Source organism: Fusarium fujikuroi, chromosome FFUJ_chr08 (genome assembly GCF_900079805.1).
Source record: "Fusarium fujikuroi IMI 58289 draft genome, chromosome FFUJ_chr08".
NCBI lineage: Eukaryota > Fungi > Ascomycota > Sordariomycetes > Hypocreales > Nectriaceae > Fusarium > Fusarium fujikuroi.
In genome coordinates, this window is record NC_036629.1 from 2,596,245 (window position 1) to 2,613,571 (window position 17,327).

Consider the following 17,327-nt stretch of genomic DNA (forward strand, 5'->3'; position numbering starts at 1 on the left):
CACCACAATCTGTAACACAGCAAATACTAATCCTCCTATCAAACATCCATCATGGCTTGGGCAACAACCGAAGAAAACACTTGCCTGCGAGCGCGTCAGATCCGCCGCTATTATGACAAGCACATCGGTTCGGAAGGCCCCCTGAAGTACGGAGACAAGATCCTCCTATCTGACATCGACCTCGCCACGACTTTCGCTCCAGACTATAGTCTTAAGCTTTGTGCTAAGGGTGAGGAAGAGTATCCCGAGCAGTGGGATTCGAAGCCCAAATCGCTTTCTTACACCCTTAGCAACTTCCGTCTCAAGGCCAAGGAGCTTGCAGCTGCCATGGGCAAGGAGATCGAGGATTTCATGACCAAGGACGCAACAAATATTCCACCAGTGTTCCTTGGGGGTAATGGTGATAGGGCTCATGTTCGTTCCCTTGAGTTGATTGCCGGCTGCCCGAAGAGGGAATTGGCGGAGGTCAAAAAGGGAAAGAATGCTGCTGAGGAGGAGGCTAAGCAATACTTGGCTCGAGCTAAGAAGGCTGAGGCTCAGCTTAAAAGGCGTCTGGGGGAGCGCGAAGAGGAAGAAGAGGGAGAAGACGACGAGGATAGGAAGAGGAAGAGAAGGAAGATTGGTGAAGCAAGCGATGGAGTGCGAGAGACTATACACTGAAGTCTGTCGGGTGCTAGTACTAAAAAGTAAATCGACTTTGCATTGACGCTCTTGTAGAATGTGTGTTGTATTAAAGCCGATAGTCAGGTAAGGAATCTGGCCTGTAACAATGTTACACATTATAAACAAAGGATAGAACAAGCAACTATACTGAATATTTTCTCAATAAAACCTTTGTAGGAGACACCTATCACAGTATTAAGGAAATGTGACAAATGAATCATGAAATCAATCATACTGAGTATTAGAGATATATATTCAACTAACTATACTGAGCCATCCTTCTCGAATCATAATTAGATGCTCAGGGTACCTTGCAGAGGCAAATCTCGACTACTTCGGCCGACATAGATAGCATAGCTGCCTGGTTGAAGTTGCCACTCCTGCGCAACAACGTCCCAGACACTCAAGTCCCGACGGGTAAGCTCAAAGGTTACGGTAGCCGTCTGCCCAGCCTTGATAGAAGGCTTCGTAAAGCCACGCAGCTGTCTCACAGGGCCATCAGGAACACCAACGTACAGCTGTGAAACCTCTTTTCCGTCGGCAGAGCCAGTATTGCTGACGTTTGCTGTCACTGTAGCAACGACATCCCACAAGTCTGAACGGCCTCCCTCGGTAACAGCACCAGCTGGGTATTCCTGTGTCTGTGCCTGGGACTTTGTAACTTGGAGATTCGCGTAATCAAAGGTTGTGTAGCTCAAGCCGAAACCAAACTCGAAGCGGGGAGTGATATTCTTGGCATCGAAGTGTCTGTAGTCGATGAAAACACCCTCAGAGAAGTCAGACTGGGGGAAGTGTTGGAACTGGTTGGGGGCGAGAGTTAAGTCTGGCTTCAGCAGGTGACCATAGTCCGTCTCGTTGCGAGCAACAGTGTACGGGAGACGTCCTGATGGGTTCTCATCGCCATAGAGCAACGAAACAAGAGCATCTCCACTGTCCTGACCCGGAAGATGAGCGTAGATAATAGCGGTGACATTGGGATGGCTAAAGAAGCCGTCCACAAGGCGCGTTCCAGCATTGTGAAGAACAACAATAGTGTTGGCGCACTTGTCGGCGACGTTGTTGATAAGCTCATCAGTATAGGTATCATAAGTAGCAGGTCTGTCCCAGCCTTCACTAGCCCAAGCATTACCAGCGACGATGCAAGCTTCGGAAGTAGGGTTGACACTAGGATCCCAGCTCTCAAAGTCCCAGAAAAGCGAAGTACCCTCCTTCTTCGCCCTAGAAACGAATGCATCGAAAGGTGAGCTGAAAAGAGTCCAAGCGCTAGCACCCGAGCCTCCACCCGAGATGATGGTTCCGTTGGGCGCGATGGCGGAGTATGTAAGGCTCAAGTTGCCGAGAAAGCCGATGTTCAGCTCGGTAATGTTGGCAGATTGGGCGCCGATAGACCAAGGGGCGAACATGCCTTGGGCGGGCTCTGGTGTGTTCTTGTCAGGAGCTTTGTGAGAGTATCCGAACAAAGAAACGAGCTTTATGTTCGATTTGAAAGGCAGTGCACTGTTAGTGTTCTTGACTAGAACATGGCCTTCGACTGCACCGTCCCAAATAGTAGGTTTGGAGCTTGCATTGCGAGCGTCGACTACGGGGTGAGGCTCCCAAAGCTTGGCAGCGAGTCCGTGACCTGGGGCTTCAGTGTCTTGGTCCTGATTCAACTGATACCAAGTTGCGAGGAGGCTAGATGATTGTCAGCGAAAGGAAAGTTTAGAGGCGAGACTGAGCTTAGCGTACCGTGTAACCATATTGTCGACCTGTGACTCGGGAATCGTTCCGTTGTTCACACCAAGGGTAAGGTTGGCACCCCACAATATCGAGCTGGGCATAACAACATCCAGGCCAGCCAACGCCGAAGCCATACCGGATTGCTGTGCACCCCAGTCCGAGACGACAAAGCCCTGAAAACCCAGCTCACCTTTGAGTAGGCCATTCAGAAGCTTGGAGTTCTGGCATGCATGTGAGTTGTTTGCCCGGTTGTAGCTGCACATCACACTGGCGAGCCCAGCGTGGACTGCATCAGCGAAAGGCCTGTCCAGGTGTTAGCAAAGTTTATTGTTACAACCGAGGTACCATGTGCTTACCAAAGATATAATTCATGGAGTGTCTTGTCATCGAGATTCGATGAGATTGCATCGGCCCCAGTGATGGACGCAGCAAGTCTGTGAGTCTCTTGCTCTTGGGCGAGGAAATGTTTCCCGCACGCAACAACTCCGGCATCCTGGATACCAGCGACAGCCTCATGGCCCAACTTGCCCGCCAGGTAGGGATCATTGGAAAAGCCCTCCCAGTTCCGCCCACCTTCAACTACTCGACCCAATGGTCCAAATACTGGACCAAGAAGAATGTTGACTCCCTTGGCTTTGGCCTCGGCGCCCATGTAGTAACCCCGGCTGTAAGTCAATTCTGGGTTCCAGCTTGCGCCGACATGAATTCCCGAAGGAAACGAGCTCACGTAATCTGTGTTGCGGACACCGTTGCCAGCGTCTGCTAAACACAGTCCGGGGAAGCCCACACGAGGAATGCTAGGTATGAAGCCAGAGCAGCCAGTAGTTGTCTGCCCTCCTGTAGTTAAGTTGACTTTCTCTTCAAGAGTCAACTGGGACACTAGGTTCTTGGCTTTGGCTACGGCTGCGGCCCATGATCCGGTGTCTACCTGTTGCGCTTCTCAAGAGATCAGTAGTGCTCGTGCAACTGTAGAGAGAGTGTGCTCACGTGTAGGATAAACCGGTGGAGATTGACCGTAGAAAAAGGTATCATCAGTGATGACATTTTCCGGTTGCTTCTGAGCTAGTAGACCCTGGCTCATCAGAGACAGGGCCACCAAGCAAGATATAGAAGTAGGAAACATTGCGACTCGATTGCTTGTCTCGATGCCTGGACATACTGTAGTTACGTTCAGGATCTGCGCTCTTTATATACACCATTTTCAACCTCACAACATGTGAAAACAAGACAAACTGGCCATCAACCCCCCGCTCATCGGCAAAAGACATCGGCTCCTCTGGTCACTCGTCCCAACACCATCGGGGAACTTAGCAAATAACATGGTGATTCTAAATAATGGATCTCTGTCTCTAGCCTTTACGCAATGCTTTCAAATGGGGAGGAAACTCGGCAATAGCGTTACTTTTACAGAAAACCGTCGAGGATATTCGGGCCTTTTAACGAGTCACTGGGACTGTGGGGTCTATGTCGTCGCCTGATATTGGTTTCCCCGACTTTTCAGTGACAAGGTTTCTGGGTTAGACAGACCATCTCTCCAGTTTTCTCCACCTCCGCCTTTCTGGTTTGGGGTTAAGCTTGGCTGCATTTACCCCAGAATTATGCGCTCTCCGGTAATGTGACCTTGATTGAGTTAGTGATTGAGTTCGATCGCTGCCCGCCGCCGACCTTTACCCGGCATGTCACATCGTTCCCTTAATCCCCGACGGGATATCCGTCGTCTTGCGGCATCGGCGTTGAAAATTTGCACTCTCTGTCTTCTACTCTTGCTAGTATTGTAGCTCCGAGAAGCAGCCGAGAGGGTTCGATACATGCAGCTTGCACTACCCTTGTTCAACATCACGAGAGAATCGAGGGCCGCACCATTGGATCAAGCGCGAACATGAGCAAAAAGGAAGCAGATCATCTGCCAAAAAACATACAACAGCGGGGATTCGCTGGTCGTCACCGACCCAACTACTAATCCGCCCCTTATCAGCTTATCTATGGGAGAGCGGACGGGATCCCGAGTTCTCTGATAGGTATGGTCGTATGTGCTTGTTCCTAGGTCTGTGATGGATTATAGAGGCACTCAAGGCATGAGGAAACATGATTATCACTAAACTTCGACTATCACGGAACGAGTGTACGAATTTACCGATTCGTTCCAACTTAGAGAGCTGACAGGCCTCTTGCTAGAGTCTAATTTACTATATAATTACCAGCAAAGTCTGATCTTGATTAAGATAGAGAAGAAGTTAAATTTTACAAAGATGGGGCTTTGTTGTAATGATATGTGTTAAAAAGTCGTAGCTTATAGATTAGCTCTAACTTAAAGTCCGGCACTTGCTCTTATAGACCGTGAGCCTCCTAGCTGAAAGCCGCCTCTCTAGACAATCATCCCTGGTCAACTTCTCCTGACCATGTGACGGATTCCAAGACACTACACCATTGGCTGAAGCTCAGACTGCCCCTTGATGCATGCCATGCCACTACTATGAATATTGGTGTCTTATTCCACGGTTCATGACCTTAGGAATAAACCTTCCTCGGTCCCCTCATCAAATCAAGCAAATAGCTGAATTGGCTATATGGAATGTCATGGACGAAGCGCCATATCTTCCCCTTCTGTACTAGGGCCTTCGAGTTTGCCCAAGTCGACCCAGCCTTTATTTCGCTCTCGGCAGGGCAACATCCGAGCTACAGTTGGATAATTGTTGTGCTCGACTTGATAGGGGCATCTCAGACGAGTATTCGAGATCCGCGCGTGTTTTTGGGCCTTTTTGAGCGGCTGTTTATTGCGTCAGCTACGCTTCAGGCACGATCAGCGGGAGACCTACCAATGAGCTTGAACGCGATTGCATAACGGAGACTCTACAATTGTTCCCTCGGCATCTTACTCTGGATAGACAGATGCTCTTGAGAACAAATTATCCCATGAACCCATTACCCACCGCTCATATTCGTCCTTTTCCTCTTCTGGCGACTTTTGGTCCCTCGTCCTTGACACATCAATGTCATGTCTCATTCTCTTGGACGCAGGTGCAGAACATGGCGTTGACTGAACCGAACTGTAAAACGCGTCTTGCCGTATCTTATCTTCGAGATCCTGGAGTAGGAAGCGTTCGTGTTCCGTCACATTCAGCTTATGAAGAATGTTTGCAGGGCCTATATCATGGTCGCCGGTCGAATCGCTGGAGTCGCCTGAGCACGGAGATAATTCAGAATGATCTTCTTTCGAGTTTGATGCAAACTGGTGAACAAACTGAAGAGATGAGTCGCGACGACTTGTGTCAGGTCGTTTTCTCTTTCGTTCGTCGGGGCGCTGCGACGGTCGAGGTGAAGAACTTGTTGTTTCAATCTCGGAGGCTCGCAGGTAAAGAAGTGCAGGTACCACGACATTATGCGATCCGTCTCTAAGCAAAACAGCATCCGAAACATTCCAGTATGGGGTATGTACAACAGCCACTGTTATTGGTGAAGCTGCCATTTTGGAGATGCAATGTGGGGTTGGATGAGAAAAGCTATGGCTGGCCCCTGGATACCCGGAGACCGACGCTTTAGCCGAGTTATAAGGCCGGTTATACCTTTGACTGATTTCGCGGGAGGTTCAAGAGGTAATAATCAAGACGTTTAATGCAGTTTGGCAGACAACCCTACTTCGGTCCGAGCTGGCAATTACCGATACACGTAGTCATGCCTTGAGTCAACGTCGCTAGTCAGTGCACTCCACCCGAGTCATATGGCCGTGCCATGCTATGTCATGCACCAATTATCCACAACACACTGCCCACAGAAGATGCAATAAAACTTGATACTGATAGGAGGTACTGAGAAGTGTTGACTGGAGCTGTTTATCTACTATCTGTTAATAATGTCTTTTTCCGGGCCGCAATTAGAACCCCGTAGGTCACTCTTCAGAAAGCCACTCACAGGGACGCTAACTTATTATGTCCAGTGATTGGGAACCCCTCCATATGGCAATGGATCTTCGAGGGCGATGAGCTCCTGTTAGGCCAATCAACTTCAGCGGATAAAACACTATCTCAGACTCACGGATTTCACGACAGCGCCACGGGAGAATTCCTCTCATATCATGACTTAAAGCACATTGCTACCACCGTCTCTACAATTCTGTATCAAGAATATGATGCCAGACCTGGGCAAAAGATTGCCATCATTGGGCAGAACTCCATCTGGTATCCTGTTGCAATGCTAGCCGCGAGTCGACTGGGTGCTGTAGTTACTCTGTTACCGCCTGGCTCAATGAAGGATGATCTGATCTATTTTCTTGGAACGTCAAAGACTACACTTGTGTTTACTGACACCGGCGCCGCTGATGAAGTCAAAGCCGCTTGCAAATCAATAGGATTGTCGCCAAGGAATATTCTGAGACTAGATGGGTCTAAGGGTGAGAAGAACAGCTTACAGAATCTGCGTCAACGAGGGGAGTTACTCTATCCGTCATCCTATACAACACCCTGGGATCCTAGATACACCGAGAAATCTCCCTGTGCATTTCTTTCCTGGAGCTCTGGCACCACTGGAAAGCCCAAAGCTGTAAGTCACACGCTTCTCCTATAGCCAATCGACTGTCCCAGACGAGGCGATGCTAATCTTGGTGGTCATCAGGTCCAGATATCTCACGCCAACGTCATCAGCCAACTCCGTCAGATCAACGCACTCACTCCACCCAACCGGCCGCGGACTGTACTGGGTGTTCTGCCCTTTTACCATAGTAAGTGAAGTGGTGTTTCTGGGCGTCCTTGACTGACAAGACTAGTCACTGGTCTGGTTCATTTGCTTCATTTGCCTATTCTTCTCGAGCAGCAAATGGTTATAATGGCCAAGTTCGATATGAAGCAGATGATGGAGACTATTGTGAGATTCAAATGCGACGAGCTATGGCTTGTGCCTCGTGAGTTAGCCATGTTATCTGTCAAAAGGAATTTGAACTGACTTACTTAGCGCTGTTGATCCGATTGTTGAATGACAAGTCGGCTCAAGGATACGACTTATCATTTGTCAAACAATTCAACACGGGCGCTGCCCCATTAGCTGATCAAGTTATCGACCAGATTGCGAGAAGGTTCCCGACTGTTGCCGTCCGACAGGCCTGGGGCATGACGGAGACGACCTCCTGCTTGACAGTGACTCCGCCGGATTTGAGCACTTGGAGCAATGCCTCAAAGGTTGGCAAGTTGGTTCCAGGGACTGAAATACGTGTGGTAGACCCCGACACAGGGGAGGATGTGCCAGCTGGAAATGTTGGAGAGGTGAGAAACCCTTTGTTCTGAGAAGTGCCAGAGCTGACTGACATGTTGGTAGATATTGGCCAAAGGGCCTCAAGTCACTATGGGGTACCTGGATCGCCCTAAGGAAACAGCAGCATCGTATTTAGAAGATGGATTCTTCAAGACTGGTGACCTTGGCTCAATCGACAACGAAGGATTCATCACGATCCACGATCGGATCAAAGAGATGATCAAGGTCAGTCTCACTTCCTGCTACATAATGTTCCAAGAACTGACCCTAGTGATGCAGGTACGAGGACATGCAGTAGCTCCAGCTGAACTCGAAGATCTACTTCATGGTCATCCCAAAGTCAAGGATGCTGCCATAATTGGTATCTCCGATGACTACTCTGGTGAGACGCCCAGAGCCTTTGTAGTACTTGCCGACGGGGTCCATGGTGGGCCAGAGGTTGTGAAGGAGTTACAGGACTTTGTCGCGGAGAGGAAAGCGAAGCATAAACGTTTGAGTGGAGGTGTTGAGTTTATGGACCAGATTCCGAAGAGTCCTTCTGGAAAGATTCTGCGTCGGGTGTTGAAGGCATCATGGAAAGAGAAGATGGAGTCGCAGAGGGCGAAACTGTAAAATAGAGACTGAGACAGCAAGCTTCTTTTAATTATCTTACATGCATAGTTCTGGTATCTAAGCTCTTGAGTCTTGAGTATTCGTTTATCGATACATCACAGACTGGATAGTTCCAGCCATCAAACATCTTTACATCGTCGAATGGGGCCCACTAATGGCTGCAGACAAGTTGATTCATAGTCGGACGGTGACATCAAGTGCTTTAGTGGTACCATAATAAATAGAAGGTGTTTGATGCTTACTGTGGTCTCTATGCTGGTGGAATGTTGGGCTCTCCCTGTCTGTCATAGTACTGGATCCTCTGTTGCAAGATCTCAGTCAAGATAGCTGGATGGGTAGAAACCCACAACTTCCCCTCTGCTATCTGTTCTACTACCATACGACTTGCTTGATCAATACCCATCCCCTTCTGTCGCGCCGTCTCAGCCATCAATCTTCGATGTCTTTCCCAAGCCGTATCTCCAGTTGAGGTATCGTGCTCAGCACGGTCGAAGATACCCGTATTCAGCAGTCCTGGAATGACAGAGCTAACATGTATGGGTGTTTTCTGAGACCTCATTTCCACATGCAGTGACTCGGTGAAAGCTTGTACGGCGTGCTTTGTGACTGCATATGCTGATTGGCCTGGAATGGTGGTGAACGCCCCGACGCTCGAAACATTGGCGATCCAGCATTCTTTTCCTGAAGCGATCATACGGGGTAGAAAGGCCCGAACACCATGAATAGGGCCATGGATGTTGACATTCAAAGTCGTCTCCCAGCGGGCGGAAGATAATTCCCACAATGGACCCAGTGTCTCGATCGCCGCATTGTTGATGAGCAGTTGAACATCTCCATAGTGAGTGTGAACGTATTCAGCCAGTGCATCCAGCTCGTCTGGCCGAGATACGTCGACAACCCTCGCTTCAGCCTTTCCTTTGGCGGCTATGATCTCTGAGGCAACTTCTCTGGCGCGTTTGAGATCGATGTCAGCGATAATGACGGTCATCCCGAATGATGCGATATGGCGTGCAAGACCAGAACCTAGACCACCTCCAGCTCCTGTTATCACTGCAACGCCGCTATTGAATGCTTTTTCTGGGCTTTGAGTTGTCATTGCTGTTGATCGATGAGCGAGATAAATGTCGCCGGTCATTGGAAGAATGCCAGTTGGGGGAGCCTCGGATACTTATACTCAAGAGTCTGGCAATTATGACATAGCAAGCTGACTCGAGTGATTCAAGCCAGCAGCGGGTCATCAGTGGCTTAAATTGTCATCATTTGAAGACTGCAATTTCTCTAGTACATAAGATCACGGAGATGGGTGCCAGCATGATACTTTCAAAGGCAGCAATTGAGGGCAATCACGGGCCAGGTTATTAGAGCTGATAAGTTTGTCTTCCGGTCGACGCAAGTTACATTGCAGCTCAGCCGATTCTTGGAGTCGAGGACTACGAAAGAAGCCCGGTTTGCTGCGACGCCAATACTACGAACACGTTCCTCCCCGATCCCGTAAAGAAACAGCCTAAACTCCATCCAAATCATGCTTTCACTTCCGGCACCATATCATCGAGGTCTGTATATGTAAGCTAAATACTGCTGTAATGAACTTTCGGCACTTACAGTATGTTAGATCTTCACCCTTCGCCTCGCGCTGAGATATGCCATTGCCCATGAAAGAAAATGGATTCGACTGGCCTCTATTAGTCATGGTCACCAAAGAAATCATTTTACTCACGTTAATGTACTTGATGTCGAAGTCTTCCCATCGTGGGTTAGCAATCATCTCCATGAAATGAATGCTTGATCCTGGCCAGACTGCAACGACTCGGCCTGACTTCCTGTCTTTATCTACACCACTAATCAGTTGCTATTTCCGGGTCACAAGGTAGAGGCACATACACCAGCTCTGACAAGATCCTGTCCAGACAAGGTCTTTGTGGACTTCTTGAACATAGTCATTGAACGCGTCTTGGACGGGTTGCTTCACATCCAAAGAGCGAATCTGGTCTTTTTGGATTTTTGTGATCGCTTGCACGATGTATTTGGCACTTTTGGAACTGCTGTTAGCCATGAAACTCCCAGAATTAGACGAGAGCAGACGTACCTTGACTCGATACATGGAATGAGAGAACCATTGGCGATAGGACAGTTAGGCCCTAACAGAGCTATCTATCGTCAGTACATCCCACAAGACGTGTGATTCATTGCAACTTACTGAAGTAATTGGGCAAGCCTGCAATGGCCATTCCGAGGTAGGCTTCTGGACCTCTAGCCTTCCACATAGTCCGTAGACTCACACCATTCCGACCAACGATGTTGAATCGAGAAGAGAATGAAGTGTTGAACCCAGTTGCACAGATAAGAGTATCGACTTCATGAAGCTCACCATCCTCCGTCTCAATTCCCTTTTCAGTGATCCTGCGTATACCCGTTCGGATGACATTCACATTGGGCTCCTGGATTGCTTTGAGATACGGTAGGCTGGGAGTAAGTCGTCGGCATCCTAGCTCCCAACTATTGCACACGCCGTCAGTAACGATATGCTCGTAAACAAGGGAATGAATCACCTTGGAATGAGCTTCTCTCTCAGCTCTGGTGAGGCAATTGCTGAACTCATCATCTTTTCTGCCCACTGCATCTCGGTTAACTAGAACTTCCCAGTTGTGAGAGTATCGGCATACCTGTCTGCCCTTCTCCTGTGCCTCTGAGTTCTTAATGCTAGCAGCAAAGTTCTCATTCATCTGTTGTTCAATCTGTTTTCGGAACGCCTTGTAATATTCCGGATCGTTGTTAAACCTCTCGATATCTGCGGCAGTATCTGGTCATAGTCAGTATCGAGATCTTTAGGAGATCATAGTTCCATACATGGCGCGTTGAAGTTAGAGGACTCTATGCCGAACCCAACTGTCGGAAGAATATATGTAGGTGATCGCACATATACGTCGATTTTGTCGCATAATGGCTGTATGGTTGGGACTACCTGTATGCTGCTTGCACCAGATCCGATGATACCAACAGACGCTCCTTTGAGATCGATCTTAGGGTCCTGATCACTGTTAGTCAAGGCTTCAAGTCAAGGAAAAGTCTCATCTTACCCAAGCAGCTGTATGTATCAGTTTTCCTTTGAAGTTGTGCAAGCCCTGGATATCAGGCCACTTCCAATCATTCAAAATACCGCCCGCGTTGATGAAAACATGAGCAAGGTGGCCTTCAACGATAGCATCGCTCTCAGGTGATATGTCACGCGCAACCTGAACCCGCCAAAGCCCTGTGTCGTCGTCCCACTCAGCACCAATCACACGGGAGTTGAAGGTGATTCTGTTGTATAGATCGTGCTTCTCTGCCACTGAGATGAAGTACTCGCCAATTTCCTCGGCCGGTGAAAAGCTGCCATCCTCAGTAAAAAAATCAAACGACGGACAATTCGTTGTTTCTTACTGTCGGGACCAATCCGTCTTGTAGTCAAAGGAATACTGGTAAGCGTGACTTGCAACATCACATGCTGCACCAGGGTACCTTGTCTCCAGCCATGTACCCCCAACATCAGCATTCTTCTCGAAGCATAAAATCTCGACATGCCGAAGTTTCTTCAACTCAATCAACGCTGCGATTCCTGAAGGGCCTGCACCCACGACGATGACTTTTAATGGCCTCTGTGATCTATCGTGCAGTGGATGCCGGCCGTATCCCTGTGTCGTTGGGAGTTTTGGTGGCTGCGTGCCATTGCTCGCATTGTTGCTTTGAGATATAGTCATGATGTATGGCGTAGTTCAATCTTGGAGACGAGCTAATTCAACGGACGTGTTGTAGACAAACCATTACTTTTCAGCTAGGCCATGCCTTTTTCATTATCTTCGTATTGTCAGTCAGGCCGTACTCGGCGTCATCTGACCCGGACTGACGGTACATAGCCGAACGGAGGGTTATTGAGGGGAAGCCGTGCAGGGAACAATGACACCTGGATGCGGGGGAAACTGTCGAGTCATTGAGTCGAGTCAGTTTAAATCCTCGGTTATAACACACCACTAAAGCCATTTGAGGTTAGGCTTGAAATGATGTGAATAGCAGCGTGGGGTATCACATAACAAGTGACTTTGATAAGTAATAAGAACTCGTCTGATTATTTCCATTCCCTCTTATAAGTCGATCTGATAGTCATCCTTAATAAGTGTTCGCAGCTCATACCAAGGCATGTCGTGATCTAGAAAGGAATGTTGTGATGAGTGAGGATCAGGTTAGGGTAGTTAAGATCAGAATCATGTTATCACTCAATAAACTTCTTGTTATCAGAATCAGGCCGTGCTGCCCACCACATTTGCCACTGTAGACTTCTTTCGTGGAAGACAGGATAGCCTCATTATCGCCTCCATGAGGCGCCATTACAAGTCGATCCAACGAGACAGAATCGAGATAAGATGGTTAGGTAGAGACTAGTCCACATTTTATTATGAACACATTCAAAACCACCAAATCGACCAATAAAGGGGCGTATTCCTTTGGAGAATGAGGTCAAATCCCGCACTCCATGATTTACTCCCCTCAAGGTTTAAGACCTGGCCAGATTCAAGGTGCGCTGTAGGCTACAGGGCTAGCTCGCCTGAAAGCTGGGGATCTGCGGGGTCGAGATCGATTCCGGGGCTTACAAGGACCCCGTTAGTCTAACTAATTCGGGGAACATGCTCTAATGCACAAGGAGGGGGAAGGGGTCCGATGGCAAATAATCTTTCTCTCGTTTCCATCACATCCATTGCCTTCATTTGACAGTCCTAGACAATAACCCCGACCTATATCACAGTAAAAGCGTGTACACTTTGTACCCCGTTACTCAGCTACTACGATCGATGCCGTCGCTTGACGCAAACGAGGCCATCAATATGACCGCTGACGCTGAAACGCGGCGCGCAAAGAAGCGCCAAACGGACAGGAATGCGCAACGACAGCATCGGAAACGGCAGAAGCAGTACATCGAAGGACTCGAGGCTCAGATATCTCTTCTCAAATCAGCTGGTAAATCTGAGGCATCTCAACTTGCTGCCCAGAACCTGCAATTACAAGATGAGGTTGGTCTTCTCTCGTTCAGTTTATCTGTCTGAAGTGAGGTGGCTAACAAATTGAGTCGGCAGCTCCAACAAATGCGCCGTCTTTGGGACGAGATGGAAAATATACTGCAACGCCAACGGGATCTACGATCAAACTCGATACTCAATGTGCCATTGGTCTGTTCTGATGGCAGTCCGACGCCCAGCTACGATAGCAATAATGAGAGGGATGCTTCCGCACAGGCATTTGCAGTGAGGTCTGCGAGCTTCAACGACACCGCCCAAGTGCGTCCGACAGTGCACCCAGCACCTGCAGTCGTGGGTGGTCACTTGCAGTCGACCGGACTGTCAGATCTGGATGGACTTATGCTTCACGACTCAACGTCGACACACGATCTACCGGATAACCTGATCCATTGCGACACGTTGGATCTTCATGATGGCTCCCACCTACTTAACACAGATGGCAATGAGATGGATTCGATTCTGCGAGATGACTTTGCGCTGGCCAATATGGATCGTTCAGACGAAAGCGACAGAGCCACGACCGAACTGACTCACTCCCAATCACTCACAGCCCGGAATAAAGACTCAGACCACTTCTATACAATAGATTCATCCCAGATACAGACCCCTCGAGCGCATGAATCTGACTCCGCAATGACCATGAGATGGATAACCAGCCCAAGTCATCTCCTCCGAGAAGCCGACGACATAGATCATTTCCCAGAAGTCGAGGACGGTTCACCACACCACCAGGAAAGGCAACGTACCCCCGATCCTCTCGACGGCTTCACAGAATTATTCGATGCGTGCATGAAGCATAACCTCCCCGCCTTCCGCTCGAACATGCCCTTGCTGATGTTTTCGTCGGCTTCGAAAGACGTGCTGTTACATGAGATGATACAGCGTGCTAGCCAGAACCCAGAGTCCATCGGGCCGCCAGTGCTGATCGACTTTCTCGTTGATAATAAACAAAATTCGCTATCGACTGATCTGAAGGTCTATTTGGAGCCGGTGCGGAAGACTCGTCGGACATCAGAGTATCTTGCGACATATTGGGTTCTGTATCTACTATTAAGGGTATGCATCCCCGTCCACTGGTCAATGACTGTGGCTAACGTATAGCAGTGGCAAATTGTTCGTAGTGAAGATGCCTACCATAGTTTACCGCCTTGGCTTCGACCTACGCCCTTGCAGCTCGTCGTGCATCACCCAATGGCAGCTGATCTCATAGCATGGTAAGCACGACTTTCTATACGCTAGACTCCGCACTGACAGTTGACAGGCCCGCAATACGAGAAGGTCTCGTTCAGATGTCCATGTCAGACCCCGATCGTGTGTATGATGTTTCTACAGATATCGGGAAATATCTCACGGTCGAAATCTCAACGTCTGAATCGGACTTAGTACATGATCCTCAGCAACTCGTGTCCAAGATATTGGATTTGAACAATTGGAAGTTGGACAAGGAGTTTTTTCATCAGTACCCTCAATGGAAGGGCAACACTACCTAGGTACAATAGTTGTAACATGACTGACATGACTATCTATAATTATTCTGAGAAGAGAGGCTTTGCTATGTGTTCTGGATCCAGATACCATGCCACATCTCCACCATTTACCTCCGGCAACGTAAAGCCATTACCCATGAACTCGAACCTATTACGGCTTCGGTACTGAATGTTGTAGTGCTCGTACCGAGGGTTCTCAAGCATTAACCGCCAGTGGACAAGAGATCCTGGATACTGCGCCGTGATCTTGCCATTCGGTCGACCTTGATTGTACCACGAACGACAACCGGCAGCCCAGACACTGTAACATAGGCGTTAGCGAATCAATGTGATCTGGCGGTTATGGAGGGTCACTTACGTTCGTTTCAGCCACTCATGCACATGTTCGTTGTACTCGTCAACAACCTCAGGCTTGACATCCAATGTGAGGATGTTCTCTGTTTGGATCTTCCTGATGACCTTGCAGATGTAGTTCTGCGCTGCTTCAAGGACCGTAATGAACGATCCATGACCCGCAGGACAGTTTGGTCCAAGCGAACCCACTACATGCCAGTTAGCACCTGGAGTCCTCCGTGTACTGAGTTAACTTACACATAAAGTTGGGAAAGCCACTCGCAGCAAGTGCAAGGTAGGCCGCTGGGTCATCCTTCCAAGCCTCACCAAGCGACACATTATCGCGGCCGATGACAGGGAAATGTGGCTTGAAGCTGACGTTGAAGCCCGTCGCGCAAATGATGACGTCTGCTTGATACTTCGTTCCGTCGGCAACACGTAGACCGTTTTCGGTGAAAGATTCGATTTCGCCTTCGGCTAGTTCAACGTTGTCTTCGTGGAAAGACTCAAGGAATCCTTCAGCTGGGCCGAGGCGACGGCATCCCATGGGAAAGGTTGGGATCAGGCGCTGGGTCAATCTCTCATCGTTCTTGAGAATCTTGGCCATTCTTTTAGCCACAAACTGCAGATAATGTCAGAGCCTGGCAGTCTTTTCAAGGGAGTTCAGTATGTGTACTTACCTCGCGAGCCATCTTCTGGTTCGGGTGGTCCGCGATGTTATTTCGGAAACTCGTATTGATCTTTGTCTCCATTTCTTTCCGATGCTCCAAGTACGCCTTTGGGTCTTCAGCGAATTGCTTCTTTTGCTCATCGGTATCTAGAACCATGTTAGATCAGCCTACAAGCGAGGTCTCTTCAACTCACAGACAAAGTTTCGTCCATCCGAGTCCGTGTAGCCTTCCATGGGTAAACCGGGTCCAATCCACTGCGGTGTGCGATAGAATGAGATAACTTTCTTTGCTGTCGACCTGATGGCTGGCACAATTTGGATGGCAGAGGCGCCAGATCCAATTACGATCACGGTCTTGTCTTGTAAGTCAAGATTGGTATCGTAGTCCGCTGAATGGGTCATGTGTCCACGGAAGGCTTCGCGGTTGGGAATATCAGGCCACTTCCAGGTATTCAAGATGCCAATGTTGGCGATCAAAAAGTCGACTCTGTCCTCGAAAGTTCGCTCTTGGCCATCAGTGGTCTCCGTTACAGTCAGAATCCACTGCCCATTGGGCTCATCCCAAGTCGCTTTGTCGACGCGATGAGATAGCTTGATGTAGTTATCCACATAACCCTTCTCTCTGGCAAATGACTCGTAATACGACTGGATCTCAGCCGCCGGGGAATAGTACTTGGACCAATCTGCTTTTGGGTGAAAGGGGTATTGATAGGCGGGCGAAGGAACGTCGCAGCGGCAACCAGGGTACTTGTTGGCGTACCAGACACCACCTGGCTTGGGGTACCCTGGAGAAATTGGAGATTAGGTTATGTTGGATATTCCGTAGGGACCATGTTTCACTCACTTTCATAAACTACCAGGTCAATGTCATCTCCAAATTCCTTCTCCTTCTTGTAGCACATCATGATCCCAGAAGCTCCAGCTCCTATACATCCAACTCGGAGCTTTCTTGGCGCGCATAGGATATGCTCAGACACCTGGTAAGGACCGTCATTGTCGCGAGTAATGGGCGTACCACCGACCCGGTTGTCGAAGGTTGTTGCGTAGCTGTTCCCGTTTGAGACTGTCATCTTGATGGTTGAGTGAGTCGACAAGGATGAGTATGAAGAGACAAATCAGCTCAGATTGCGACGAAACAGCAAAGAAATAAAGTACAGGGTCTTGGCATAAAACAATCAGACGATTGACAAATCCAGATCTTCGGTAACTGACCCCGCGTTGACAACCGCCAATCTTGACTCCATACCCCAGACAAAGCTAGCCCCATGACTCTGGAGCTAGTGCGGTTAGCAGCCCCAACCCCGCAAAGCTGACTCTCGAGTCGAGTCAACATCTCCACGCGGGGAAACTGTTCCCTATCGTGCGTGGCCTGTAGAGAAGTGGCCCAGGACCGCTTCCCCATGGGGTTGATCTGGTAGCTCCTCGATCTTTGGTAACCAGCCAGGCCCATTGACCAGTAGCACTGCACCGCTACGCTGTCTAGAACGCACAGTTTCATTATTGTGGCGTTTCGTGTTCAACTACAAAACCCCTTGTCAATAACGAGGTTTCTTG

The 17,327-nt window shown here is 48.9% G+C and overlaps 8 protein-coding genes and 1 non-coding gene; 3 read left to right on the forward strand and 6 right to left on the reverse strand.

Annotated features, from left to right (window-relative positions):
• Window positions 1–51: 51 nt before the first annotated feature.
• On the forward strand, window positions 52–660 carry FFUJ_12673 (uncharacterized protein; the record flags this gene model as incomplete). The annotated part of the gene is made up of 1 exon (XM_023582307.1): window positions 52–660. The coding sequence occupies one exon, from the start codon at window positions 52–54 to the stop codon at window positions 658–660; it is 609 nt and encodes a 202-aa protein (XP_023434858.1).
• A 296-nt stretch (window positions 661–956) lies between these two features.
• Window positions 957–3,505, reverse strand: FFUJ_12674 (probable beta-glucosidase precursor; the record flags this gene model as incomplete). XM_023582308.1 has 4 exons in its annotated part: window positions 957–2,337; window positions 2,392–2,685; window positions 2,739–3,318; window positions 3,370–3,505. The coding sequence occupies 4 exons, from the start codon at window positions 3,503–3,505 to the stop codon at window positions 957–959; spliced, it is 2,391 nt and encodes a 796-aa protein (XP_023434859.1).
• A 790-nt stretch (window positions 3,506–4,295) lies between these two features.
• Window positions 4,296–4,411, reverse strand: FFUJ_r8. The gene has a single exon (XR_002792824.1). It is a non-coding gene; the product is annotated as a ribosomal RNA (ribosomal RNA).
• Window positions 4,412–5,254: 843 nt separating this feature from the next.
• Window positions 5,255–5,848, reverse strand: FFUJ_12675 (uncharacterized protein; the record flags this gene model as incomplete). The annotated part of the gene is made up of 1 exon (XM_023582309.1): window positions 5,255–5,848. One exon carries the CDS (start codon window positions 5,846–5,848, stop codon window positions 5,255–5,257), a length of 594 nt encoding a protein of 197 aa, XP_023434860.1.
• A 384-nt stretch (window positions 5,849–6,232) lies between these two features.
• FFUJ_12676 (related to phenylacetyl-CoA ligase) lies at window positions 6,233–8,235 on the forward strand (the record flags this gene model as incomplete). XM_023582310.1 has 7 exons in its annotated part: window positions 6,233–6,263; window positions 6,317–6,918; window positions 6,991–7,096; window positions 7,142–7,276; window positions 7,327–7,634; window positions 7,687–7,848; window positions 7,903–8,235. The coding sequence occupies 7 exons, from the start codon at window positions 6,233–6,235 to the stop codon at window positions 8,233–8,235; spliced, it is 1,677 nt and encodes a 558-aa protein (XP_023434861.1).
• A 250-nt stretch (window positions 8,236–8,485) lies between these two features.
• On the reverse strand, window positions 8,486–9,331 carry FFUJ_12677 (related to 20beta-hydroxysteroid dehydrogenase; the record flags this gene model as incomplete). Its single annotated transcript, XM_023582311.1, has 1 exon — window positions 8,486–9,331. One exon carries the CDS (start codon window positions 9,329–9,331, stop codon window positions 8,486–8,488), a length of 846 nt encoding a protein of 281 aa, XP_023434862.1.
• Window positions 9,332–9,755: 424 nt separating this feature from the next.
• FFUJ_12678 (monooxygenase-like protein) lies at window positions 9,756–11,972 on the reverse strand (the record flags this gene model as incomplete). XM_023582312.1 has 11 exons in its annotated part: window positions 9,756–9,790; window positions 9,838–9,907; window positions 9,953–10,065; window positions 10,117–10,265; window positions 10,322–10,382; window positions 10,433–10,731; window positions 10,785–10,849; window positions 10,899–11,035; window positions 11,083–11,263; window positions 11,313–11,604; window positions 11,656–11,972. The coding sequence occupies 11 exons, from the start codon at window positions 11,970–11,972 to the stop codon at window positions 9,756–9,758; spliced, it is 1,719 nt and encodes a 572-aa protein (XP_023434863.1).
• A 1,119-nt stretch (window positions 11,973–13,091) lies between these two features.
• On the forward strand, window positions 13,092–14,773 carry FFUJ_12679 (uncharacterized protein; the record flags this gene model as incomplete). XM_023582313.1 has 4 exons in its annotated part: window positions 13,092–13,277; window positions 13,341–14,339; window positions 14,388–14,497; window positions 14,545–14,773. 4 exons carry the CDS (start codon window positions 13,092–13,094, stop codon window positions 14,771–14,773), a joined length of 1,524 nt encoding a protein of 507 aa, XP_023434864.1.
• A 39-nt stretch (window positions 14,774–14,812) lies between these two features.
• FFUJ_12680 (related to steroid monooxygenase) lies at window positions 14,813–16,843 on the reverse strand (the record flags this gene model as incomplete). XM_023582314.1 has 6 exons in its annotated part: window positions 14,813–15,071; window positions 15,129–15,312; window positions 15,362–15,725; window positions 15,784–15,920; window positions 15,968–16,558; window positions 16,618–16,843. 6 exons carry the CDS (start codon window positions 16,841–16,843, stop codon window positions 14,813–14,815), a joined length of 1,761 nt encoding a protein of 586 aa, XP_023434865.1.
• Between the last annotated feature and the right edge of the window lie 484 nt (window positions 16,844–17,327).